Source organism: Pseudorca crassidens, chromosome 18, assembly GCF_039906515.1.
Source record: "Pseudorca crassidens isolate mPseCra1 chromosome 18, mPseCra1.hap1, whole genome shotgun sequence".
Lineage (NCBI taxonomy): Eukaryota > Metazoa > Chordata > Mammalia > Artiodactyla > Delphinidae > Pseudorca > Pseudorca crassidens.
The window spans coordinates 994,038-1,021,939 of record NC_090313.1 but is presented as its reverse complement, the minus strand read 5'-3'; the positions used below and the strand labels follow the sequence as shown (position 1 = coordinate 1,021,939).

Here is a 27,902-nt window from a genome sequence, read left to right as displayed (position 1 = left end):
GAGCTCTGGGCCTGCAGGAGCGGGGCGCACGCCTGTGTGCTTGGCACGTGGTGGGCAAGGAGCAGAGTGGCTGGAGAGGTGGGACCACAGCATGATGGGCTGGATTTTATTTGAGGGACAGCTGGGGACCGAGGGAGTGATGTGGTCTGATTGATTTTTTTTCCCCGTCACTCTGGTTGCTCCATAAGATGGAGAAGCTGGGCTCTGGTTAGGAGGCCCTCGCTGTCGTCAGGGAAGGCTGCTTGAACGAGGGCGGCAGAGTCAGCATGTGTTCTGGAGGTTGAACTGACCAGACCGGCTGAGGATTGGGTGTGAGGGTAAGAAAGCAGAAAGGATCAAAGCCTCCAGGAGCCTGACTTGAGCAGATCAGTGGGTTATGGCACCAGGACTGACGTGGGGAGGAAACAGTATTGAGGGCAAATCGTGATTTCACTGTAGAACATGATAAATTTCAGAAGAGTTAAACGAAGCAGCAAATTAGAAATTATTTACAGAACTCACCCTCCTCGTCCTGTTTCTTTACTGCTTCTTCTTAAATGCCCTTGTACAGGGCCGCTGCAGGGAAGTAGCAAGATCTTCCACTTCTGGGCAGTTGTTAGATATCCACTTGCTGATCACACACACATCCCCCACCAGAGTCCAGCCACCCTCCTGCAGAGGAGGGACGAGCCTGTCCTCTCCCGTTCCCAGCATCTCGCCCAGTGCTTGGTGCACAGTAGGTGCACCGTAATTGTTTACTGAATGAATAAATGTGACTTAGAATCCACTAGCCCAGGACGAGCCTGTAGAACTGTGACTCCTCTTTCTGCCTATTTAAATTTAGTCTTAATCAGGCAATTCGTGGCAAATGCCTTTTTCTTTTCTTAGATTTTCCTTTAGTGGATTCTTATGGTCAAGGCTGAGCAGTGTGGGTTAAATGCAAATGTTAGTTCACTCTGAAGTTGCAGATTAGTGCAAGCATATCAGGGTCTTCAGAGCGCGGACAGACCTGGGCTCAGGTCCCAGCTCTGAGACTTAGCAGCCGTGGGACCGGCTTCCTCATACGTGGTTGTCGCCAAGCCTAGTAAGCGAGAACGGTTCTACTGTTGGTTAAATCAGTGTTGTACTGCGTGGTTGTGCATCTTGTATTTAGTAAATGATACACTTTTATGGCTTGTAAAGCACTTTCTTATACAGGGTCCTATTTACCCACCACATCAGTCCTTTGGGGGAGCAAGGCGGGTGTTTGTAAGGAAGGAGGGAAGGCGGGTGGAGCCTCAGCATCGGCTCCCCAGCCCCACCCGGGTAGGTCTCAGCTCTGCCCTAGTTGACAAGCCCAGAACCACCGCCGTACAGGGCAGAGTCCTCACGCCTCTCCAGCCCCGCCCTGACCCCATGGGTGCCAACATCTGTGGGTGCTTAAGTCCCCTGTGTAAAATGGCATTATATTTGCACGCAGCTTACCCACATCCTACTGTATACGGTAAGTCATGTCCAGATTACTTGTAATACCTGATACACTGTGAATGCTATGGAAATAGTTGCCACTGAGTTGCAAAGTCAAAGTTTTGCTTTTTAGAACTTTCTGGAATTTTTCTTCCCATATATTTTTGATCCACAGTTGGTTGAATCTGCGGATGTGGAACCAGTGGATACGGAGGGCCGTCTGTATACAAATGCGTTATAACGTTGGGGAGTTTAATGTATTGTTCTCATTTTGCTTGTTTGCTTTGTACATTTTGGTGAGTAATGTACGGGACTCCCTTAAGACTCAGGAATTAAATGCCTAGTGTGTATAAGTCTGTCAGTGCCTCCAAATTACTTGACTTTATAGTGATAGAGTAGGAAAGTTTTAAAATGATATAGTCTTCCCTTAATTATTTTAAAGATTAAATTGAAAGCAAGTATTTAAAATAAAGAAATCTTATTTTAGAGTTAAACACTACATTGTAATTTTTGTATTTTAGCTAGAAGAACCACACCTCTTTTGGAGTATATTAAAAGTAGAAAATTAGAAAAGCAGGTAGGTCTGGCCTTTTACCCAGTGAATAGCCTTCTTGTTCCCATCATGTCTGTGCAGACAGTTTATACACATACTTTCCACATCTTTAGAGAATTCGAGAAGAAAAGCGAGAAGAACGGAGGAGGAGGGAGTTGGAAAGGAAGCGCTTACGGGAAGAAGAGATAAGAAGGAGAAGGGAAGAGGAGAGACGTAAGGGGAGAGCAGCGGAAAAACAGCAGAAAACTGCTGAGAAAGAAGTAAGGAGGAAGGTAATTTTGAGGAGACATTTCATTTCTTTTTTCCAAAAATGGTCCAACCTTTTCGGTATTTTAGCTCTTCAGAACTTGCAGAGCGTTTTCATTAGTGTAGTCTTTCACTATTATAGTTCTCTTTCTCTGTTCTATGACAGTGGTTCTCAGGTGGTGTTCCCTGAGCCCCAGGCTTTCTTGAGCTTGCTGTGTTTGGGGGACCACATGGGTGGAAGAGTGGGCGAGGACCAGGCTCCTGGGTGTGGCAGAAGCACTTCACGCAGAGGAGCCCACATTTAAATGTCGTAGGCTGGGCTTCTGCTTATATTTGCCTTTCAAGAGAGATTTCCTAACTAAAACACGACACATTTGAAACCCGCTGGCTTCGTGTCTACTGGCCTTTCTTCATGCCGACGGACTCAGAGAACTGGGTTGTATCATTTCTTTTGTGGTAGCAGCAATGGTTTCTACATCTCTTGCCCAATTTTCCCTTTGACTGATGCATTCATTTATGAGGGTGGTTTAATTCCCACAGAGGGAATTATCCTCTATGTAAAATTTATTGCCTAAATTGGGGTCAGCCCCTACCTTCTTAGTATTCTGCTCAGATGACTTTAAGCCTAGATTTCAACCGCATGTGAATCTTACCTCTTCCACAAAGGGTTTAAGGTGCCTTTTAGGGATTCATTAACATTGTATAATATAAAGGAAAAAAATGGAAGGTCAGGACTTGAGGGAACAGAGGCAGAAAGGAAAGGATAGGGAAGAGACCACAGTTGCCGTAGTTGAGCCATAGATTCGTTTCTGATATGCTCGGCAGTCAAAAACAGAAAAGTTGATCAGAAACGTAGTTTTCACTATCCATGAGGAGAAAACATGCCATTTCTTCAAGGAAAGCAAAGCTTTTTCTAGGCCTTTGCTTCTAAAACAGTGTCTCCCGTAGGTGGTCCTGTGGGGTTCACTAGCAATGGAGGGGACTTCTTAACCATATTCCTGTGACACACACAGCCATCTGTATCGATCAGAACTGACTGGGCTATGCTGCAGTAAAAATAGTCTCAAGGTCTCATTGGTTTCGTGCAGCTAAGGTTCTCTTCTTGTTCACATTACGTGTCCATTGTGCATTGCTCATCATATAGCCATTCAGTGAGCCAAGCTGACGAGGGTCCGTCTTGCATTTGCTTCCGCAGTCGTTATGAAGTGGAAGGAGGTGTGTAACACAGCAGGTTGCACACTGGTTCTTAAACCTTCCACACAGAAGTGACAGGTCCCATGTGCCCACATTCCACTGGCCAAAACGCGGTGCACGTCCCCACCTACTCTCAAGCTGAGGGACATTGCAAGTGCTAGGAGGAAAACCTGGAATAGCTGATGAACAGCACTAATGAATAACATAACCTCTGAAGACTGTTGCTTGAAGTGGCTCTTTTTAAGTTCAAGGATTTGCTGAAAAACTCAACCTGATGGAAGGTGTGGGCCAGGTCATGCTGCTGCAGCACATTTACTGCAAAGATAAAACCTCAGTGGGCAAGATGAGTAGGTAGCCGTTTGACCCGCAAGAAATCAGCCAGAGTGGGTTCCTTCATTTTGGCTTTGATGACAGTTGTTACAGATCCATGTAGTTTTAAAATCTCATAATCTGTTAGTAACATTGATGAAATTGAGGAGCCCAGTCAAGATTATTAAATGAAGATCGTCCATCCCACCTCTGCCAGGACATGGACCTAATAATGGGCGTAGCCAGGGTGTCCCTCTGGAAATAACTCTGAGACTGTTCTCTGTTTGTCCATGTGGTTTAAGTATGAACACAGTTCTTCATAACAAAAGTGTAGCAGATATACTTCCTATAACAATCATATGTAGTCTCAACAGTATAAACTAACAGCCCTTGAAAGATAATAAAATGAAACCTTAATATTACGGGAAGGCCTTTGTCATCTTGGAAAGACAGCTCTGTCATGACCAGGGGGCAAGTAGGTATCCATCTACAGGTATGCAAATATTGTCTAACCTTTTCCTTTACCTTTCTCAGCAAAGAATAATAGCACCTAATGCTTTATATTCTGAAAAGCATTTTTGTCAATAGCTTTGAGAGTTTTTCAAGAAGAATCATTAAAACGTGTAGCCTACAATTTTGCCTATAATTTTAAGTAAGACTTACAGTATTTGGAATATAGCATTTTATTTTTACATGTTTGAATATGGAATTAGAATCCAAAATAAACCAAAGACATAAAAGCAAATGATGTCAAAAAGTAACTGTGGGGCTCTTCATACAGAAACAAAGAAACCAACACAAACTGTGGGGCTCTTCATGCAGAAACAAAGAAACCAAGTAACTGTGGGGCTCTTCATACAGAAACAAAGAAACCAACACAGGCACAGCAAGAGAAAGGCTTAGTCTTACTGAATCTGGTAAAACAGAATCCTGGTGGCAGCTTAGACCCCAGTGACGTGGGCCGCCCACAGCTCTGTCCTTCGAGTGTCTGGTGTTCTGACCTGACAGTACATATTTGACTCCCAGGGTGGCCTTTAGTGAGCATCTGTGCTCAATTTGGGGATCTCTGACCTAAGATTCATCTAGAGAATTCAAATTAAAAAAAAAAAAAAAGAAAACCTAAAAAATAAAACCTGTAAAAAAAACCCAAAAGAATTTGTATTAATACCCTAAAAGTAGAGAGGCAGAGAGAGGTCCTCGTGGCTGTTGTTAACAGTAAAGAAGAATGATTCAAGGAGAGCCACCCAGTGGTTTATTTTCCTCTGAGACTTGAGAACTAAGCAGTGAGCTCAAGTTGAAGTAGGAAGTCAGGTTACCAAAGTCACAAGTAAAATTCCCGAATACTGTATATAAATTGTAGGCTATAAATACTGTTACCTGAAAGAGTTGTGCGATCCTTTCCACGAAGCTCTTTAGAAACAGATGTGTGTGTGAGATAGGTTACACGCATGTAGAACAAACATAGATGTGGGCTGCACGGGGACACTTGGCCTGACCGCCCCCCCCCCCACCGGCTCCCCTCGCAGGGAGCTTCCCCCCCACCAGACTCACGCCCTCTCATGAGTAGCCCCCCCCCCCCACTGTCTGGTCCCTGCCTTCCCTGACCCCCTTGAGAAACCATTCCCCCTCCTCCCCTGCCCCACACCTCATTGTCCTTTTAGTCTGTTTATCATGTGTTTGTAGCGTTTCATACCACCTGAGATTATCTGGTTCACGGTTTTCTATTTTTGTCACTGTGTATACCGTCCTCCCACCCCCATGGCCACCACCGCCTTGTCAAGACTATCAAGTGTGAGTCCTTAATTGTGGGCACTTGTCTCTTACCCACAACTGCGTTCCTAGCCCTGAGCCCAGGGACTTTACCCCAGTTCATGGCACACAGCTGCTAAAACCCTTGTAATCTCTGGAGTGACAGGAGTGTTCTCTGTATGCTAATGAGCTGACAGGTGGCTGGGACCCTGGCTAGCTTCAGGATGGGAGCTGCTCATCAGAAAGACCAGGCGTGATTATAGCATTGGAACCTCCAGCCCCATCCCCACCTCTAAAGAGGGAAAGGGTTGGAGATTGAGTTCAGTCACCCATGGCCAGAGGTTTAATCAATGATGCCTGTGTAACGGCGTCTCCATAAAAGTCCCTGAAGCGTGGGGTTTGAAGAGCATCCCAGCTGGTAAACACACGTATCCCACTGCCAAGGGGGTGGAGCCGAGAGAGCCCTGTGCATCTCTCCATCGGGCTGTGCCTGATTTGTATCCTTTATGATAAACCAGTAATAGTAAGTAAAGCACTTCCCTAAGTTCCATGAGTCAGTCTCATTCAAGAACCCCCTGAATTTATAGCCGGCCAGTCAGAAGTACTGGTGACAACCTGGGACTTGCAACTGGCCTCTGAAGTGGGGACAGTCCTGTGGGATCTGACATTAATTCCAGGTGGATAGTGTCAGAACTGGGTTGAGTCATGGGACACCCAGCCTGTGCTGGACAGCTGGAGAGGTGGTGTTGGAAAAAGCTTTGGCTTCAGAAATATTGTAAAAACAGTTCATAGGTGCACAAAATTATTTGTTGGATGGATGGAGACTTATACTGTTGCACTGCCCTGTGGTTTGCATATATTAATTTTTTAATTAAAAAAAGATACACTGTTGTCTGAAAGGATCCCCCACAGGCAGGGAACATAGTCCACTGATGAGAAGCAGCTGGCAGCGTTTGCCTGACGGTCTATGTTTCATCCTTAAATGGACTCGTTTAGTCTAGGTGTATCTGTGTGTAGTTTTTGTCTGCTGCAACTTACATAAGTTCACTTTTATAAGTGAGAACAAAATTCTCACAAGTAGACTTCGGTTCATGTTCTACAAACTGACTGTACCTGTGGTACTTAAAGTTCAAAGAGCAGGAACAGGGAGGAAGAGGCCTAATTTCATACCTAAACGAACGTATCATAGGAACCTTCTAAATCTGTTTCAAGAAAGAGAGTAATAGGTGTTTTTAAAACTATTCTCAGTCATTAATATAAAGCCATCCTTTAAAAAAATTTTTTTCCTTATTACTGAAGTAATACATGTTCATTTTAGAAAAACTGGAACCTGTAGATGAAAGGAAAGAAAATAATTTCATTTCTGCCAACTAAAAATAATAACTCTTAACACAGTGTTGCAAGCCTTTTAGAGGTTTTTCTATGTGTGTGAATGAACATGCAAATAGAAATTGGATCATTCCACTTTGTAACATTCTTTTCTTTGTTAATGTAATATCTTTTTTATCACATTATCCTAAATTGTTTTTCATAACTAGAAAGTATTTCATTGAAAGAATGTTCCCCTGTGTATTTAACCAAAAACCTGTTCATTGGACCTTTAGCTTATGTTTTTTTGCTATTCAAACGTTTGGGCTCAATGTTGGTGTATATTTTAAATTATTTATTAAATACCTTCTTTTATAATATATTCCTAAAGTGATATTTTACTATCATTATAATTTCTCAGCTTCTCAAGAAATCAGAAAAGGGAGAGGAGTCAAGCAGTGAGAAGCCCAAAGAAAGAGGAGAGGAAATTGACACCAGAGGTGGGAAACAGGAACTCGGTCCCAGCTGTGTAGTCGTGAAGCCCAGGCCCTTGGAGAGCTCGCTGCAGGAGCTCAGGGAAAAGTGAGCCGTGCTTTTGTTTCTCTGACCATGTTAAGCACCCGAGGTTGTCATCGAGTTGTGGTTGTATATCCTTTGTCAGTATGGGTGCTTGTATTTCATAATCTACCTGGAATTCAGGAGTTTGCTGGGCTGCTCTTGCCCACACCTTTGTCTCTCCTTGGCCAGCAGTCACGCTGATGGTGGACTGCTCAGTCTGCATCCTCGAGGCTGTCTTCAAACAGGGAAGTGTCCTGGTATTGTTTCCTCCATATCTCCTCTCCTGGTTATTCTCTTGGATTCCTGCCTCTGCACTTCCATCTTCAAGATCTCCTTCCCACTCTCTTTACTTGGTGATTTTATCAGTTTGTAATTTTCCTCTGTCTTTTGAGATATCTTGCCCTTTTGATCTTCCAGACCTCCTTCAGTGTAGCTGCAGAATTGTAAATTGGAGAGCCCAGCCTTTTAGGTGCTGGAGATCTTCTGTGATACAGAAATAGAGTCCCAAGTGCTGCCCTTTCTCTGTTGGAGTGGTCAGTCCTCTGGTCCCGCCAGGATCTGCCCAGCAGCCGTGGATGCTGGTGTCCACTGGCCCCGCCTCTACGCGGCGGGGGTGTCCCCCGTCTGCTCACGCACAGCGGCTCATGAGAGGAGTTTGAGCAGAGTGCTCTGGGGACGGGATGCACGGCAGCCTCAGCAGGGAGCCCCTCCCTCCTGGGTCCACAGTCAGGGGGCCGTGTGCAGCTGGGATTCTTGTTCCCCTGACCCAAGGCTCCTCCCCATGTCCTGCACGTGGGTGCCTGCAGAGCTTCCTGGAGCCCAGGACCACGCTGCTCAGAGGGGAGGCTAGGGGTGAGTTTGGAGGGGAAATGGCAAGGTCGTGGGATGAGGCTGCTTTTTGCCCAGAATCACAGTACTCGGAATGACTTCTTACGACCTTTCTTGCACGGTTGTGATAAAGGTTTTGTTTCTTCTTTATAGGGATTCTGGTTAATTGGTTTGTTTATAAGATTAATTTGTGCATGACTATCAAATCTGTGAGCATTCTGGTTTATGTTACGGGCATATCTCTTATTATTGCTTATGATACAGCAGCGCCTTTGGCATGTTTCTGGCACAGATTTGTGCTTGTAGCTCTTTTTGTTCCCATCAGCCCTGCTGCCATTGCGTGCGGGGAGCCACAGACGTACGTATATGAGGCTCGTGGAGAGAAGGACTTTAAGAACCAGATGAGCTAAGAAGCAACTTATTTACTTACTATTCCTTTAATTCAGTTTGATATATGCATGCATTAATTTTTTTTAGTTAATTTTAGCTCTGCTTGGAACAGAAACTCAGCTGTAAATACCAGCTCTGTGTCACGACGGATGTGCACCTGGGCTGCTAGGAAAGTCCCTTGAGTACTTTTAGTCTCATTTACTTTATCTGTAAAAAAAAGGGAGGATTATATTTACTAAGAATTATAAAAATATGTGTATATGGTACCTTAGCATAGTGCCTATTACATATGTGTGACTCAAGTGTAACAGTAAATATTGTTATTACTGTTGTTTATTCATGTTTTCAAGTTTCTTATTGAATGCCTGTCGTGTGCCCGTCATGTGCAAACTTGGCACTGCAGTGATGAGCAGACTTACATATCCCCTGTCTGCTTTTGAACTTATAGTCTGGAAGGGAAGACGGGTAATTGACAAGCAGTTTATGGAAGGTTATTGATAATTTGTGTTGAATCACAGGTCAGAAAATGACAGTGATAAAGAGCAAAGGGGCGTGGAGAGAAGATTCCGAGAAAAAGAACTTGAAGCACAAAGATACCACTTGGATGACAGCAGAAAACATAGAGCTCACTATGAGTTGGATAAGTTTTCAGGAAGAAGCAAAGAAGAGCTGAAAAGGGGGAAAGGATTCACCCCAGACCGAGGGAAGGAGGGGAGCCAGGATGGGGGCGGCCCTGTGGGGGCAGCAGAGACACCAGGAAGGGAGAAGAGTGAAGATGAGCTGGCACCCAAGAAGGAGGACACGGGAAGCAAGGTTCTTTTATTCACTGGGGATAACCTTTCACTTCATTTTCGTCTGCTCAGAGTATCAGCTGTAATCCTGCAGGCTTACAACTGCTTTTCCAGACAGAAATGTTTTATCTAACCAAGAGTCTTGAGGTGTCTTGAGGTGCAGGATCGTAGCTTCTGACAGCGTCCTAGGGAGCTCACTGCCCTGAGAGTCTGTATTTGCAGAGCAGTTATTCTTGTCCAGTGAGAGGCACCAAGTCCTGAAATGAAACCAGCATCATCTTTGCTCAGAGAATCAATTTTTTTTTTTAACCAGGAAAGAAAAAGAACCTTTTATTTAGTATAAAACTGGCACATTCACACTATTTGCTTGAGAATAAGTAATGGAAAGATTATACATTTTACCCCTAAGACAGTAAGGAAAATATTAATGACATGTCATGGTGCTTTCTTTTACATCATTAACAGAGTTACGATTTTTTTAAATTGAAGTTTAGTTGATTTACAATATTGTGTTAGTTTCAGGTGTACAGCAAACTGATTCAGACATTTTTTCCAGATTATATCCCAATATAGATTATTACAAGATATTGAATATAATTCCCTGTGCTGTACAGTAAATCCTTGTTGCTTATCTATTTTTATGTATAGTAGTTTGTATCTGTTAATCCCATACTCCTAATTTGTCCCTCCCTCCTTCCCTCTCTCCTTTGGTAATTATAAGTTTGTTTTATGTGTCTGTGAGCCTGTTTCTGTTTTGTATATACTTTCATTTGTATTATTTTTAGATTCCATATATAAGTGATATCTTATAGCATTTGTCTTTCTCTGTCTGACTTAACTTCACCTAGTATGACAATCTGTAGGTCGATCCATGTTGCTGCAAATGGCAGAATTTCATTCTTTTTTATGACTGAGTAATATTCCATTGTATATATACCACATCTTCTTTATCCATTCATCTGTTGATGAGCATTTAGGTTACTTCCATATCTTGACTACAGCAAGTCCCCTACATATGAATGAGTTCCATTCTTAGAGCATGTTCATAAGTCCAATTTGTTTGTAAGTCCAACAGAGTTAGCCTAGGTACCCAACTAACACAATCGGCTATATAGTACTGTACTGTAATAGGTGTATAATACTTTTCGCACAAATAATATATAAAAAAACACAAAAAATAAAACATTTTTAATCTTACAATACAGTACCTTGAAAAGTACAGTAGTCCAGTACAACAGCTGGCATACAGGGGTTGGCATCAAGTGAACAGGCAAGAAGAGTTACTGACTGGAGGAGGGAGAGGAGGTGGGAGATGGTAGAGCTGAAGGGTCATCAGCAATAGGAGATGGAGGGCAAGCTGCAGTTTCACTCACACCTGACATTGATGGAACACACGTTTGCATCTTTGAAAGTTTGCAACTTGAAGGTTCACATGTAGGGGACTTATGTATTGTAAATAGTGCTGCTGTGTACATTGGGTGCATGTGTCTTTTCGAATTAGAGTTTTTGTGTTTTCCAGATATATACCCAGGAGTGGTATTGCTGCATAATATGGTATCTCTATTTTTAGTTTTTTTAAGGAACTTCCAAACTGTTTTCCATAGTGGCTGCACCAATTTACATTCCCACCAACAGTGAACGAAGATTCCCTTTTCTCCACACCCTCTCCAGCGTTTACTGTCTGTATACTTTATAATGATGGCCATTTTGCCCAGTGTGAAGCGATACCTCATTGTGGTTTTGATTTGCATTTCTCTAATAATTAGTGAGGTTGAGCATCTTTTCGTGTGCCTGTTGGCCATCTGTATGTCTTCTTTGGAAAAGTGTCTATTTAGGTCTTCTGCCAATTTTTTTGGATTGGGTTGTTTGTTTTTTTGATACTGAGTTTTATGAGTTGTTTATGTATTTTGGATATTAACCCCTTGTTTGTCACATCATTTACAAATATTGTCTCCCCTTCTGTAGGTTGTCTTTTCGTTTTGTTGATGGTTTCCTTTGCTGTGCAAAAGCTTTTAAGTTTAATTAGGTCTCATTTGTTTATTTTTGCTTTTATTTCTTTTGCCTTGGGAGACTGACCTAAGAAAATGTTGCTACGATTTCTGTTGGAGAATGTTTTGCCTATGTACTCTTCTAGGAATTTTATGGTGTCATATCTTATATTTAGGTCTTTAAACAATTTTGAGTTTATTTTTGTATATGGTGTGAGGGAGTGTTCTAATTTCATTGATTACATGTAGCTGTCCAGCTCTCCCAACACCCCTTGCTGCAGAGACTGTCTTTTCTCCATTGTATATCCTTGCTTCCTTTGTCATAGATTAATTAACCATAGGTGTGTGGGTTTATTTCTGGGCTCTCTATTCTGTTCCATTGATACGTATGTCAGTTTTTTGTACCATGATGCTTTGATTACTGTGGCTTTGTAGTATAATCTGACATCTGAAAGTGTTATGCCTTCAGCTTTGTTCTTTTACCTCAGGATTGCTTTGGCACTTCTGGGCCTTTTGTGGTTCCATATACATTTTAGGATTATTTGTTCTAGTTCTGTGACAGATGTCATGGGTATTTTGATAGGGGTTGCATAAAATCTGTAGATTGCTTTGGGTAGTGTGGCCCTTTTAACAGTATGAATTATTCTGATCCAAGAGCATGGGAAATCTTTCTATTTCTTTTTTTTTTTTTTTTTTTGAGGTACGCGGGCCTCTCACTGTTGTGGCCTCTCCCGTTGCGGAGCACAGGCTCCAGATGCACAGGCTCAGTGGCCATGGCTCACGGGCCTAGCTGCTCTGCGGCATGTGGGGGCTTCCCGGACCGGGGCACGAACCCGTGTCCCCTGCATTGGCAGGCGGACTCTCAACCACTGCGCCACCAGGGAAGTCCTCTATATCTTTGTATCATCTTCAATTTCTTTTATCAGTGTTTTATAGTTTTCAGCATATAGATCTTTCACCTCCTTGGTTAAATTTATTCCTGGGTATTTTATTTTTTGACATGATTTTAAATGGGATTGTTCCTTTACTTTCTCTTTCTGATATTTCATTGCTGGTGTAAAGAAACAACAGATTTCTGTGTATTAATTTTGTATCCTGCTACCTTGCTGAATTCATTTATTAGTTCTAATAGTTATGTGTGGAGACTTTAGGTTTCTCTATAGAAAGTATCATGCCATCTGCAAATAATGACAGTATACTTCTTCCCTTCCAATTTGGATACATTTTATTTCTTTTTCTTGTCTGATTGCTGTGGCTAGGACTTCCAATACTATGTTGAATAGAAGTGGTGAGAGTGGGCATCCTTGTCTTGTTCCTGAATTTAGCAAGAAGGCTTTTAGGTTTTCACCATTGAGTATTATGTTGGCTGTGGGTTTGCCATAAATTGCTTTTATTATGTTGAGATATGTTTCCTCTATACCCACTTTGGTGAGAGTTTTTATCATGAATGGATGTTGAATTTTGTCAGATGCTTTTTGTGCATCTACTGAGATAATCCTGTGGTTTTTCTCTTTCTTTTTGTTAATGTGGTGTATCACATTGATGGATATGTATATGTTGAACCATCCCTGCAAGCCTGGAATGAATCCAACTTGATCATGGTGTAATGATTCTTTTTATGTGTTATTGGATTTGATTTGCTAATATTTTGTTGAGGATTTTAACATCTATATTCATCAAAGATATTGGCATGTAATTTTCTTTTTTTGTAGTGTCTTTGTATGGTTTTGGTATCAAGGTGAGGGTGGCTGCATAGAATGAATTCGGGAGTGTTCCCTCCTCTTCAATTTTTTGGAATAGTTTTAAAAGGATAGGTATAAGTTCTTCTTGTATGTGTGGTAGAATTCCCCACTGAAGCTGTCTGGTCCTGGACTTCTGTTTGTAGGGAGTTATTTTTTATTACAGATTCTATTTCACATCCAGTGATTCGTCTGTTAAAATTATATGTTTCTTCTTGACTCAGTTTTGTTAGGCTGTATATTTCTGGAAATTTGTCCATTTCTTCTAGGTTGTCCAATTTGTTGGCATATAACTGTTCATAGTGTTCTCTTATGACTTGTATTTCTGTGGTATTAGTTTTTATTTTCATGTCTTTCATTTCTTATTTTATTTATTTGGGTCCTCGCTCTTTTCTTGGTGAGCCTGGCTAGAGGCTTGTCAATTTTATTGATCTTTTAAAAAAAACAGCTCTTGGGCTTCCCTGGTGGCGCAAGTGGTTGAGAGTCCGCCTGCCGATGCAGGGGACACGGGTTCATGCCCCGGTCCGAGAAGATCCCACATGCCGCGGAGTGGCTAGGCCCATGAGCCATGGCTGCTGAGCCTGTGCGTCCGGAGCCTGTGCTCTGCAATGGGAGAGGCCACAACAGTGAGAGGCCCACGTACTGAAAAAAAAATACAAAAAAAAAAAGAACAGCTCTTGGTTTTATTGATCTTTTCTGTTGTTTTTTTAATCTCTATTTCATTTATTTCCTCTCTGATCATTAGTATTTCCTTCCTTCTGCTAGCTTTGGGTTTTGTTTGTTCTTGTTTTTCTAATTCTTTTAGGTGGTAGGTTAGGTTGTTTATTTGAAATTTTTCTTGTTTCTTGATGAAGGCCTGTATCGCTATGAACTTGCCTCTTAGAACTGCTTTTGCTGCATCCCATAGATTTTTGTAAGGTTGTGTCTTCATTTTTTTTTGACTCAAGGTATCTTCTGATATCTTCTTTGATTTTATCGTTGACCCATTGGTTTTTTAGTAGCATGTTGTTTAGTCTCCATGGGTTCATTCTTTTCCCATTGTCCTTTCTGTGGTTGACTTCTAGTTTCATACCACTGTAGTCACAAAAGATGCTTGAAGTAATTTCTGTCCTCTTAAATTTTTTAGGCTTGTTTTGTCACCTAATACATGGTTTGTGCTAGAGAACATAACATGCGCACTTGAAAAGATGTGTATTCTGGATTTTTTTGGATGCCGTGTCCTGTAGATATCAGTTAAGTCCAACTGGTCTATTGTGTCATTTAGGATTTCTGTTGCTTGATTTTCTGTCTGGATGATTGGTCCAGGGATCTGATGTCAGTGGGGTGTTAAAGTCTCCTGCTATTATTATATTATTGTCAATTTCACACTTTATGTCTGTTAGTATTTGTTTTACATATTTAGCTGCTCCTCTATTGGGTACATGTATGTTAACAAGTATAATATCCTCTTCTTGTATTGATCCCTTTATCATTATATAATACCCTTCGTTGTCTTTCTTTATGGCCTTTGTTTTAAAGTCTAATTTGTCTGATATGAGTATTGCTACTCCCGCTTTCTTGTCATTTCCATTTGCATGAAGTATCTTTTCCCATCCCCTCACTTTGTCTGTGTGTGTCTTTCACCCTGAAGTGAGTCTCTTGTAGGCAGTATATTGTAGGTTCTTGTTTTTTTATCCAATCTACCACTTTTTTGATTGGAGCATTTAGACCATTGACATTTAAAGTAATTATCAATAAATATGTACTTACTGACATTTTAATCCTTGTTTTCCAGTTGTTTTTTGTAGTTCTTTGTTCATTTCTTCTTTTTCTTCTTTTTGTTTTTCTTTTTGTGGCTTGATGATTTTCTTTTGTGGTATGCTTGAGTTTCTTTCTTTTTGGTTTTTGTGAATCTATTGTATATTTTTTATTTGTGGTTACCATGGAGTTTGAGTATTTTAACCCATCACTATATCTATTTTCTTTACACTGATAGTAATTCAAGTTCAAAAACATTCCAAAATACTTACATTTTAAAACTCCCCTCCCTCACATTTTGTGACTTGTAATGTCCTGTTTTACATGTTCATGCTTATCCTTTTACTGTTAATTGTAGTTATAATTGCTTTTACAATTTTTTATTGTTTTTTAACCTATGTACTGGCTTATTTAAGTGATCTCCAATCATTTTATATACTTGCCTTTCCTATAGATCCTTGCTTCCTTTCTATTTAGAGAAGACCCTTCAATATTTCTTTAAGGGTAGGTTTAGTATTGCTGAATTCTTTTAGTTTTTGCTTGTCTGAGAAATTCTTTATCTCTTCTTCTATTCTAAATGATAATCTTGCTGTGTAGAGTATCCTAGTTGCAGGTTTTTCCCTTTCAGGACTTTGAGTATATCATGCCACTCCCTTCTGGCCTGAAAGTTTCTGCAGAGAAATCAGCTAATAGCCTTCTGGGGGTTCCCTTGTAACTAACTCCTTGTTTTTCTCTTGCTACCTTTAGAATTCTCTCTTTATCTTTCATTTTTGTCATCTTAATTCTGTGTCTTGGTGTGGGTCTGTTTGGATTCATCTTGTTTGGGACCTTCTGTGCTTCCTATACCTGGATATGTGTGTCCTTCTTTAGGTTTGGGAAGTTTTCAGCCATAATTTCTTCAAATACATTTTCAATCCCCTTCTTTCTCTCTTCTCCTTCTGGAATCCCTATTATGTGTAGGTTGGCACATTTTATATTATCCCATAGATCTCATATTTTGTTTTCATTTTTTTAAAATTTGTCTTTCTGTCTTCTTCTCTGATTGGGTGATTTCCATTATTCCATCTTCCAGATCACTTACACATTCTTCTGTGCCACTTAGTCTGCTGTTCATTGCTTGTTTTTTCTCTCAGAAATTGTCTATTTTTGGTTGCTTCATCTTTATAGTTTCTAGTTCCTTGTTACAGTGATCTACATTTCTATCAATAATCTTTCGTAATTCAGGTAGCACCTTTATTACCTCCTTTTTGAACTTGGGGTCCAGTAGACTGATGAGCTCTGTTTCATTATTTGTTCTTTCAGGAGATTTCTCTTGTTCTTTTAATTGGGAGTTCCTCTGCCTTTTCACTCTACTTAATTTTCTCTGTCTCTAAGAATTTAGGAGAAAGAGTTATCTACTGAGGTCTTGAAAGTGTGTTTTTATGTGGGACTGTCCCTGTGCAGACGGTGTGTATTCAGTGTTTTTGGTGCCAGGGCTGGTTTTGGTATGCCCACCAGCCACGTCATTCCTCAGGGTGTGCTGTCCGTAAGCCCCTTGATAGGGGTGTGGTCAGTGTTGTACTATACAGAGCCTGGGCTGGCTGTGAGGTGGGGCCTCCTCTCTGCTCCGTGCCTGTCACTGCCCTGTCGGGGGTGGGGGCTCTGCTCCCCAGTTGTTGGAGCAGAAGCCCTGAGGGTCGAGTTCAATCAGGCTCTGTTGCTCTTGAGTGTCTGCCCCAAAGGAGGTGAGTGCTGAAGCAGCTGAGGCCACAGAGGACCTAGGCGTCACCTGTGTAGGTGTCCACAGTTCTGCTCAGAAGCAGCCCGGGGTCGCATCCTTTTCTCTGTTGTGTTCATCCCAGATCTCACGCAAGGCTGTGGTGTGGAGTAGGCTGGGGCTGGGGGTTGGGACGTCGTGGGTACAGGAATTGAGGTGGCTGCACTGCTGTGTGAGACCTGTCTGCCCCAGATCCAGCACTAAGCTGCCATGTGGACTGGGCGGAGCCAGGGGCTCACACTGACAATGGCTGTTGCCGCCCCACCTGGACCCCACCCGAGACACAGGTCTGTCTCTTCACTGCTAGGCCGAGTCTCTGCCCAGATCTCATGCCAGGCTGTGGTGTACAGGGAGCCATGCCAGGGTGTTCACCCCTTCAGGTCTGGAGTGCAGAGAGGTGGCAGCTGTGACTGCAAAGCTCTCTCCGCCCTGACTGTCAGCACGCTGCACACAGGCACTCCTTGTGAGTAGAGTCCCAGCTTCTCCAGCACCTCTGTCTGTCTCAGCGGATTTCCCAGCAGGCAGGGGCGCCGTCTCCTCCGTGCGGGACCCTAGGACTGGGATGCCCAGGGTGTTGCTCAGCCTGCCTGCTCCCCGGGGTGAGGGTCCACCCACGAGGACTTTCTCCTCCTTACAGATCTCCCCGGGGCACAGGTCCTGACCCGGTGCCTTTCCTTCTGTCCAGGCCAGTTACATGGAGCTGTTTCTTGCAGCTTTGGCTGTGTAGAGGGTCTTCTCCCAGTTTCTATGAGAACCATTCCACAGGTAGATGTGTTTCTGATGTGTTTGAGGGGGGAGATGATCCCCCTCCAAGAGCGTTCTGATTATTAGTGGGTAATGAGGTAGCCGTAAACACCCAGGCCAGCTCTGCACAACTGGCATGGCATTGGGATCACAGCGTCGCAGAGGAGCACTGTAACGGGTCATCTCCCTGCCAGGCCCGGCCCCGTGGTGCTGGCCAGCCCTCACAGCCTGGCGTCCAGGTGAGCCGAGGGCACGGAGGCCTGGGCTGCAGGCCGTATCCACGTGCCCCGCCACCCCCGACCCTGGCAGCCTCCCTCTGTCCTGTGTCTGATTCTGTCATTTCAGGAAGCTGTAGAAATGGGAGCACAGCATGGAACCTTTTGAGGCTGGCTTTTTCACTCAGCATAATCCCCACAGATCCATCCAGGGGGTGGTGGGTATCAGCGATGTTGATTTTTATTTATTTATTTATATTTTTTATAAATCTATTTATTTATTTTTGGCTGCGTTGGGTCTTTGTCGCTGCGCGCGGGCTTTCTGTAGTTGCGGTGAGCGGGGGCTACTCTGTTGCGGTGCGCGGGCTTCTCCTTGCTGTGGCTTCTCTTGTTGCGGAACGTGGGCTCTAGGCGCACGGGCTCAGTAGTGGCTCACGGGCTCTAGAGCGCAGGCTCAGTGGTTGTGGCTCACGGGCTTAGTTGCTCCACGGCATGTGGGATCTTCCCAGACCAGGGCTCGAACCAGTGTCCCCTGCATTGGCAGGCGGATTCTTGACCACTGCACCACCAGGGAATTCCCGCTATGTTGATTTTTAAAGTGTCTGCAGTGAAGGCAAGGCCAGCCCCAGCCAGAGGGAGTCTTTCACCCTTGACCAGCCCCGTCCATCTACTCAGAGGTTTCTGCAGTTACTGTAGCCTCAGAGCTTTCTGCTGGGTTCGTTCACGCGAGCACTGGTTTCTCACCTGCCTCTTCATTTAGCAGCAGTGAGTGACGGGCATTGGCACAGCTTTGGGAGTGGGAACCCGAGGTGACTCTCCCGCTCAGTTAAGGCTGTGGTGCTGTAGTGACGATAAGGTGCTATGTGTCATAGCTCCTTTCTCACGAGGTGAGCTGCGATGTCCTTCTAGAATCCGTCTGTACACACAGACATTACCCTGCGAAAGCAGAGCCATGCTTTTGGCCCCGGGCAGAGGTGGTGTGTGAAGCCTGTCTCTCTGTCTACATGGGATTCGGGTCTGTATGGCCTGCCAAGCCCTTTCCCACCCTTCTCATTGGCCAGGCTGATATTAAGGAAAAGAACATTCTGGTAAACCCCATGGTGGTAACTGTGGGGCCTCCACACACAGCCCAGGAGTGGGCAAAGGTGAGTGGTGAGCCCTGGAGAAACAGCATAGGACGTGCCCACCCGAGTCACACTGCCTGGCCCCTAGGTGGCCGTGGAAGGCTACGGCTGCTGCTCCGCCCACATGAGCAGACGGCTCCCTCGGGTGGGTCCACGGCAGAGCTGGCTGGCTTCCCCAAGGCTGGTCCTGGCCTGCAGAATCTCTTTGTCCTTCCCTGGCTTTGCTTTCCTCATTCCCTGAAGCAGTTTCATTTCATTTTATGTACTGTATCCAGGAATGTTTTTATCCCACCACCTCTAAGAGATTAGTATGATGGCTGGTTAGCATTTTCCATAAAGGGGACAGTTGAGGAATAAGCTACACAGAAATTGCTAATTACAAATGTGTGTGACTGTTCAGGTCATAGCTCTAAAAAGCCACATCTCTAGAGACCATGCCTCATTATGTTCCAGACTTCGCATCCACCCTGCGTGGCGAGTTTGAGGGGCTGAGATGAGTGTGTCTGAGTTTTCACCTCTCAAAATAGGAGGGAATGCCGTGATTGTATTAATTCCACAGAGTGTTCTGGCTTTGAGCAGTAACAGTTTCCCAGACACTAACTTTACTTACAAGTTATTATTAACTGTCTTTCTTTTTCGTGGCTCTTTTTTTTTTTAATCTCAATGCCTGATTTCTGAGATAGTGCTGTGAAAAAGTCTGATTTTTAGCTTCAAGACTGATTTTCTTTAGATAATTAGGATTATCAGGCCCTAGAAATAGATAGACCTGTCGCCCCCTCCTGTATTGCTGGCCCTTGGAAGAGTAACACGCCCTCTGTCCTGGCAGGACCGACCAGGCTTGCAGCTGTACCAGCCCAGAGGTGGCATCCGAGCCCGTGAATGTGATGGAAGACCCCCTGAGGAGGGCCGTGACGGGAGGAGGGATGAGGTGGAAGATTCACCAGGGGCTGGAGCTGAGAAGAGCGAAGAGGCAGAGTGAGTCAATGTGCATGTTGGTGACGTGGGTGGTCTCCCACCCACACTCTGTGGATTAGAGAGGGCATTCCTTCCGGAAGCATGTAAATTAGCCTGGAATAAAACCGACAAGGTGAAACTACTCCTTATAGAGAAACTAGAACTATAAAGGTGGCATAGAGATACCTAGAAACCATTCTCAAGCGATCTTTTAAAACTTTGAACAGAGTTATAGATTTGGCCATTTCTGATATAAACTAGTATATGTAATTTAGCCAAAGCAGAAGAAAAATAATCTCCTTCAGAAAGTAGCAAAGTATGACCAAAACCAGAAGAAAGCTAGTATTGTATCAGTGTGAATTCTGAAGCATTTCAAACATGGTGTAGGAATAACTTGGACTTTCAGTTTTACACATTTGTAAGTCAATGGTCTGTATCTCATTGTGCTTTTTGTTGGTTTTCTGTGAGCTGTAGTTTCTGGAGAGTGAGCAGCTCTCATTTCTCATAACCATTGTAATTCAGTCGTTCATGCACCTTCAGTCGTAAGGATTAGCTGAAGCCTGTCGTGCTGCATTCCCTCTGATAGGAACTTTAACACCGTATAAAGCCCAACAGCTTTAATTGTTGCCCTTTTAACAATACGGCCACTGAATTAACAAAAAGAGTCCAGTCTTTTGATGGAGTGCTCATGTTTTATAACATAAATGGCATTATTTTAGAGAGGAATATTTAGGTATGGCATCTGGAGTCTTTCTTTCTGCAGTCTGAGCAGTTTTTTCATAACTTAGTATAGTTTTCTGCAGCTGTGCATTCTACAGTATTTTTTCCTTTTAGTGAAATTTTTAAATGTTAATGCTTTTGGCACTGTGCTTTGAACCATTTATTAAATAAAAATTTTAGTTGCTATGAATTTGAACTCCAGTTATGGTACTTGTCCTATATAGAATTATATATAACAAAATACTGCTTTTTAAAACGTAGCTTTAATCATCTGAATATTTTGCTTATTATATCTATTCCTTATAAAATATAAAATGTTTATAAAAAACTGAGATTAATTATTAAAAAACCTCTATGACTGTTAGACATAAGGTCAGTTTCAAGCATTGCTGTGCTCGTGTTCTTGCCTTATGAGCTCCAGAAGGTGGGGGAAGGGAGAGAAGAACTTGCTGTGGATTCAGTGAGTTCCAGGTGATCCAGCAGCATCAGCTCTGGCTGAAAAGGGCTAGATAGTAAACACTTTAGACTTTATAGGCTATACGGCCTCTGTCACAACGATTAAACTCTGCCATCATAGTGAGCCTTAAAATACATTTACAATAGAAAATGAATGGGCAGGGCTGTGTTCCTATAAAACTTAATATATAAAAACAAGCAGCACACCATATTTGGCCTGTGGGCCATAGTTGGTTAGTGTTCAAGATTCATGGTTTAAAACAATGGTTGTTATACTTTTTGGTCTCAGGAACACTTTACGTTCTTAAGAATTATTAACAACCCCAAAGGACTTTTGTTTATTAGCTAGATTATATCTATTGATGTTTAATGTATTCAGAATTAAAGCAAAAATGTTTAAGCACAAGAATACATAAACACATGTTCTTTTTATAGCTGTCAGAGTAATAACATCAACACACATCATTCTAGCCTCTGGAAAACTCCACTATACACCCGTGAGAAGATCACAGTAAAAAGGCGAGTAATGTCTTTTAGTCTCTTAATGAGTAATTATACCCAAGGGAGGGACCAAGATGGTGACATTGGAGGCTCCTGAACGTCCCTCCTCCCATAGACACACCAAATATACAGCTACACACACAGAAGTTCCCTCAGAGAAAAATCCAGAAACTAGCCAAGCGACTCCTACACACCAGACAAATGAGTCAATACCCACATCGAAACAGGTGGGAAAGTCGGAGACAACCTCTCACCATAAGCCCAAACCCCAGCACAGCACCATACAATCGCAAGGGAACCCCCAGTTCCCAGCTTTTTCCTGAAGAAAAGCTAGGGCTGCCACATCTAGCACCCCAACTTTTAAGGCTCCCCATCTGAGGGATGGACCTTTAAATCACCTGGTTCTGAAAGCCAATGGGGCTTCTGTCCATGAGACCCACAAGACAGGTGCATGAGAGCCCTCTCTGCAGCTATCCCCCCAGGTCTCTGCACAGGAGCAGGCAAAAACGCTCATCTACCAGATTCTCCCTGGAAGGGTGGACTGCGTACTCTTCTGGTTGCTACTTGAGAGCCCAGATTCTAATCAGCCTGCACGTGCGTGGAAGTGGACTGAGACATTGATGGGTCTTGGCACACCTTCCACTACTGGAAGCCACTAAGAACAAAGACAGTAGCATGGACAATCATAAAGGTTTGAGAGGCAACCACATACTCAGGCCAAGCTGATTGACAAGGTTTATCTCCTACATGAGACTAGTCTGTCCAGACTGGGAGAGGTGGCTGTTTTATCTAATGCACAGAAACCAACACAGAGACTCAAGGAAAATAAGAAATAGGGGAATATGTTTGAAACAAAAGAACAAGGTAAATATCTCGAAACTGATCTTAATGGAGATATGTGATTTACCCAGTAGAGTTCAAAATAATGGTCACAAAGGTACTCACTGAGGTCAGGAGAGCAATGCAGGAGCACTGTATGAATTTCAACAAAGATATAGAAAATATTAAAAAGTACCAAACAGAAATCATAGAGCTGAATCTTATAATAACTAAACTGAAAATTTCAATAGAGGAGTTCAACAGCAGACTAAATCGAGTGGAGGGAAGGATCAGTAAACTCAAAGGTAGGGCAGTAGAATTCATCCAGTCAGAGGGGCAAAAAGAAAAAAAAAAAAAGAGTAAAGATAGCTTAAGGGACTTATAGGATACCACAAGAAGACCAATATGTGCATTATAGGGGGTCCCAGAAGGAGAATAGGGAGGGAAAGGGGTAGAAACGTTATTTAAAAAATAATAATAATGGCTGAAAACTTCCATAACCTGTGGAAAGAAACACCCAGATACAGGAAGCCTAAAGAATACCAAATAAGATGGATTCAAAGTGACCCACACTGAGACATATTATTATATTGTCAAAAGTTAAAGAAGACAGAATCTTAAAAGCAGCAAGAGAAAAGCAACTTGTTATGCACAAGGGAACCATCACAAGACTGTCAGTGGATTTTTCAGCAGGAACTTTGCAAGTCAGAAGGGTGTGGGATGTTATATTCAACATACTGGAGGGGAGGGTGGGAAAACACCAACCAAGAATACCCGGCAAAGTTGTCCTTCAGAATTGAAGGAGAATAAGGAGTTTTCCAGACAAAGCTGAAGGAATTCATCACCACTAGACTAGCCTTACAAGAAATGTTAATAGGAGTTCTTCAAGCTGAAACAAAAGGCCACTGATTACCAACAGGAAAACATATGAAAGTATACAACTCAGTGATGCAAAGGTAAATACGTACTTAAATTCAAAATGTTCTAATATTGTCATGGTAATGGGTAAATCACTTATAACTAGTATAAAGGTTAAAAGGCAAAAGTTTTAAAATAACTATAACTACAATAATTTGGTAATGGCTACACAATATAAATAGATGCAAATTGTGACACCAAGAAAAAAATGTGGGATGGGGAAGTAAAAATATAGAGCTTTTGTATGCCTTCAAAGTTAAGTTGTTATCAGCTAAAAGTGAACTGTTTTAATATGTTTTATGTAAGCCTCATGGTAACCACTAAGCAAAAACCTGATGTAGATACACAAGGCATAAAGAGAAAGGAATCAAAACATACCTTTAAAGAAAATCATCAAGTCAGAAAGCATGAGAGCAAAAGAGGAAGAAAGGAACTTCAAAACAGCCAGAAAACAATTAACAAAATGGCAATTGTAAGTTCATATCAATAATTATTTTAAATGTAAATGAACTAAATTCTCCAGTCTAAAGACAGAGTGGTTCTTTTAGTCAATGTAGTATTGGAGGTCCTAGCCACAGCAATCAGACAAGAAAAAGAAATAAAAGGAACCCAAATTGGAAAGGAAGAAGTAAAACTGTCACTGTTTGCAGATGACATGATACTATATATAGAAAACCCTAAGGACGACACCAGAAAACTACTAGAGTTCATGAATGAATTCAGTAAAGTTGCAGGATACAAATTAATACACAGAAATCTGTGCATTTCTAAACACTAACAACAAGTTATCAGAGAAATTAAGGAAACAATCCCACTTACCATGACATCAAAAAGAATAAAATACCTAGGAATAAACCTATATAAGGAGGTAAAAGACTTGTACTTGGAAAACTATAAGACACATAAATTGAGGATGACACAAACAGATGGAAAGATATACTGTGTTCATGGATTGGAAGAATTAATATTGTTAAAATGATTATACAACCCAAGGCAATCTACAGGTTCAGTACAATCCCTATCAAAATACCAACAGCATTTTTCACAGAACTAAAACAATTTTAAAATTTGTGTGGAAACACCAAAGACCCCAAATAACCAAAAGAATCTTAAGAACAGAGCTGGATGTATCATGCTCCCTGACTTCAGACTATACTACAAAGCTACAGTAATTAAAACAGTATGGTACCAGCACAACAACCAGACACACAGATCCGTGGAACAGAATAGAGAGCCCAGAAATAAACCCATGCCCTTATGGTCAATTAATCTACGAAAAAGGAGGCAAGATTATACAATGGCAAAAAGACAGTCTCTTCAATAAGTGATGCTGGCAAAACCAGAAAGATACATGTAAAGCAGTAAAATTAGAACATTCTCTAACACCATATACAAAAATAAACTCAAAATGGATTAAAGACTTAAAGGTAAGCCCAGAAACCATAAAACTCCTAGAAGAAAACATAGGCAGAACACTCTTTGACATAAATTGTAGCAATCTTTTTGTGGCTCTGTCTCCTAAAGCAAGGAGCAATAAAAGCAAAAATAAATAAATAGGACCTAATTACACTTGAAAGCTTTTGCACAGCAAAGGAAACCATCAACAAAGTGAAAAGACAATCTACTGAATGGGAGAAAATATTTGCAAATGATATGACCAATGAGGGGTTAATATCCAACATATATAAACATCTCATACAACTCAACATCAAGAAAACAAACAACCCAATTAAAAAATGGGCAGAAGAACTGAATAGACATCTTTCCAAAGAGGAAATGCAGATGGCCAACAGGAACATGAAAAGATGCTCAAGATCGCTAATCATCAGGGAAATGCAAATCAAAACCACAATGAGATACCACCTCACACCTGTCAGAATGGCTATCACCAAAAAGAACACAAATAACAAATGTTGGCGAGGATGTGGAGAAAAGGGAACCCTATTCATACATTGTTGGTGGGAATGTAAATTGGTGTAGGCACTCTGTAAAACAGTATGGAGGTCCTCAAAAAACTAAAAATAGAACTGTTTGACCCAGCAATTCTACTCCTGGGTATATATCTGAAAAAAAAGAAAACACTAATTCAAAAAGATGCTTGCACCCCAGTGTTCATAGCAGCACTATTTACAATTGCCAATGTACAGAAGCAACCTGTGTCCATCAACAGAAGAATGGATAAAGAAGAAGGGATATACATATACACACACACATACATACACACACTGGAATACTGCTGAGCCATAAAAAAGAATGAAATTTTGCCATTTGCAGCAACACGGATGGACTTCAAGGGCATTATGCTAAGTGGAATAAGTCAGACAGAGAAAGACAAATACTGTATGATATCACTTATGTGTAGAATCTAAAAAAGAAAACTAGTGAATAAAACAAAAAAGAAAGACTGACAGATATAGAGAACAAATTAGTGGTTACCAGTGGGGAGGGGCAGGAAGGAAGGGCAAGATAGGAATAGGGGATTAAGAGGTACAAGCTATTATGTACAAAATATTTACGTACAAGGATGTATTATTGTACAACACAGGGAATATAACCAGTATTTTATACTAACTATAAATGGAATATATTAACCTTTAAAAATTGTGAATCACTATGTTGCACACCTGTAACTTATGTAATATTGTACATCAATTCTACATCAATTTTAAAAAACAGAAAAAGAAAAAAGGAGTGGCTGAATGGATGGAAAAAAAAAGATCCAACTCTATGCTGCTTCAAAGAGACTCATTTCAGCTTTAAGAGCACACACAGACTGAAAGTGAAGGGATGGAATAAGATATTCCATGCAAATGCAAACCAAAAGAAAGTAGGTTTAGCTATGCTTATATCAGACAAAATAGACTTTAAGTCAAAAATTGTAATGAGACAAAGAAGGTCATTATACAATGATAAAGGAGCTAATTCATCAAGAGGATTTAACAATTATAAATATTTATGCACCCAACATTGGAGCACCTAAGATATATAAAGCAAATATTAACAGATATGATGGGAGGAATAGACAGCAATGAGATAATAGTGGGGACTTCAAGACCCACTTTCAACAATGGCTGATCATCCAGACAGAAAATCAATAAGGAAACATTGGACTTAAACTACACATTAGACCATATGGACCTAACAGAACATGTCAACCAACAGCAGGAGAATTCACATTCTCCAAAATAGATCAAATATTAGATCACAAGACAAGTCTTAATAAATTTAAGAAGATTGAAATCATATCAAGCATCTCTTCCAACCACAATGGTATGAAACTAGAAACAATTAGAAGAAGAAGATTGGAAAATTCAAAAATGTGTGGAGATTAAACAACATGCTTCTGAAAAACCAATGGGTCAGATAAATCAAAAAATATCTGAGACAAATGAAAATGGGAACATGACACATCAAAACTTATGAGATGCAGCAAAAGCAGTTCTACGAAGGAAGTTTATAGTGATAAATGCCTACATCAAGAAAAAAGAAAGACCTCAAATAAACAACCTAACTTTACACTTCAAGGAACCAGAGAAAGAACAACAAACTAAGCCCAGAGTTAGAAAGAAGGAAATCACAAAGATCAGACCAGAAAAAAAGGAAGTAGAGACTAAAAAAGAAAAATCATTTTTTTAAAGATCAATAAAACTGAGAACTGGGTTTTTGTGGTTTTTTTAATAAAGAAAATTGATAAACTTTTAGCTAGACTAAGGGGGAAAAAAACAAGACAAATAAAATTAGAAATGAAAATAGGAGACATTACAACTGATAACATAGATACTGAGGCTCATGAGAAACAACTATGGACAGTTATACACCGACAAATTATATAATCTAGAAGAAGTGGATAAATTCCTAGAAACTATAACCTGCCAAGATTGAATCATGAAGAAGTAGAAAATCTAAACAATTACTAGGGAGGAGATTGAATCAGTAGTCAAAAACTTCCCAACAAACAAAAGTCCAGGACCAGATGGCTTCACTGGTGAAATCTACTAAACATTTAATGAAGAATTAATACCAGTCCTTCTCAAATTCTTCTAAAAAGTAGAACAGATCAGGATGCTTCCAAACTCATTTTATGAGACCAGCATTACTCTGATACCAAAGCCAGGCAAAGACACTACAAGAAAAGAAAATCACAAGCCAATATCCCTGATGAACATTGATGCAAAAATCCTCAACAAAATATTAGCAAGCCGATTTGACCAGTACATTAAGAGGATCATACACTATGTCAAGTGTGGTTTATCCAGGGATATCAGGATGGCTCAATATACACAAATCAGTCAATGTGTGATACACCACATTAACATAATGATGGATAAAACTCATATGATCATCTCAATAGATACAGAGAAAGCATTTGACAAAATTCAATGTCCTTTCATGGTAAAAACTCTTGAGAAACTGGGTATAGAGGGAAGGTCCCTAAACATGTTAAAGGTCATATATGCAAACACACAGCTAACATCATACTCAACAGTGAAAAGCTGCAAGTTTTTTCCATAAGATCAGGAACAAGGCAAGGATGCCCACTCTCATAACTTTTTTCAACATAGTACTGGAAGTCCTAGCCAGAGCAAATAGGCAAGAAAAAGAAATAAAAGGCATCCAAATTAAAAATAAGTCAAATATTCTGTTTGCAGATGACATACTATGTACAGAAAACACTAAACATGCCACAAAAAATCTGTTAGAAATAATAAATGGAAACAGTAAAATTGCAGGATACAAAATCTGTATACAGAAATCAGTTTGTTGTTAGTGTATAGAAATGCACCTATCAGAAAGAGAAATTAAGAAAACAATCCCATTTAAGTAGCGTCAAAGAGAATTAAATACTTAGGAATAAATTTAACCAAGAAGGTAAAAGATTA

General features: G+C 41.3%; 1 protein-coding gene across 15 annotated transcripts in view; it reads left to right on the top strand.

Annotated features, from left to right (window-relative positions):
- Positions 1–27,902, top strand: part of UPF3A (UPF3A regulator of nonsense mediated mRNA decay) — a 53,629-nt gene that overhangs the window by 5,658 nt on the left and 20,069 nt on the right. For 5 of the 15 annotated variants that reach the window (XR_010937074.1, XM_067713814.1, XM_067713809.1 and 2 more), the window contains exons 6-10: positions 1,947–2,002; positions 2,092–2,250; positions 7,206–7,366; positions 9,079–9,373; positions 19,481–19,629. Coding sequence is in view for 14 of the 15 variants with exons in the window: in XM_067713814.1 (XP_067569915.1) it covers positions 1,947–2,002; positions 2,092–2,250; positions 7,206–7,366; positions 9,079–9,373; positions 19,481–19,629 (820 nt within the window). In the remaining variant the exon portion in view is untranslated. Of the gene's footprint in view, positions 1–1,946; positions 2,003–2,091; positions 2,251–7,205; positions 7,367–9,078; positions 9,374–19,480; positions 19,630–21,219; positions 21,398–27,902 lie in introns of those variants that run through there. The other 10 variants (XM_067713817.1, XM_067713820.1, XM_067713821.1 and 7 more) reach the window with 8 other exon arrangements.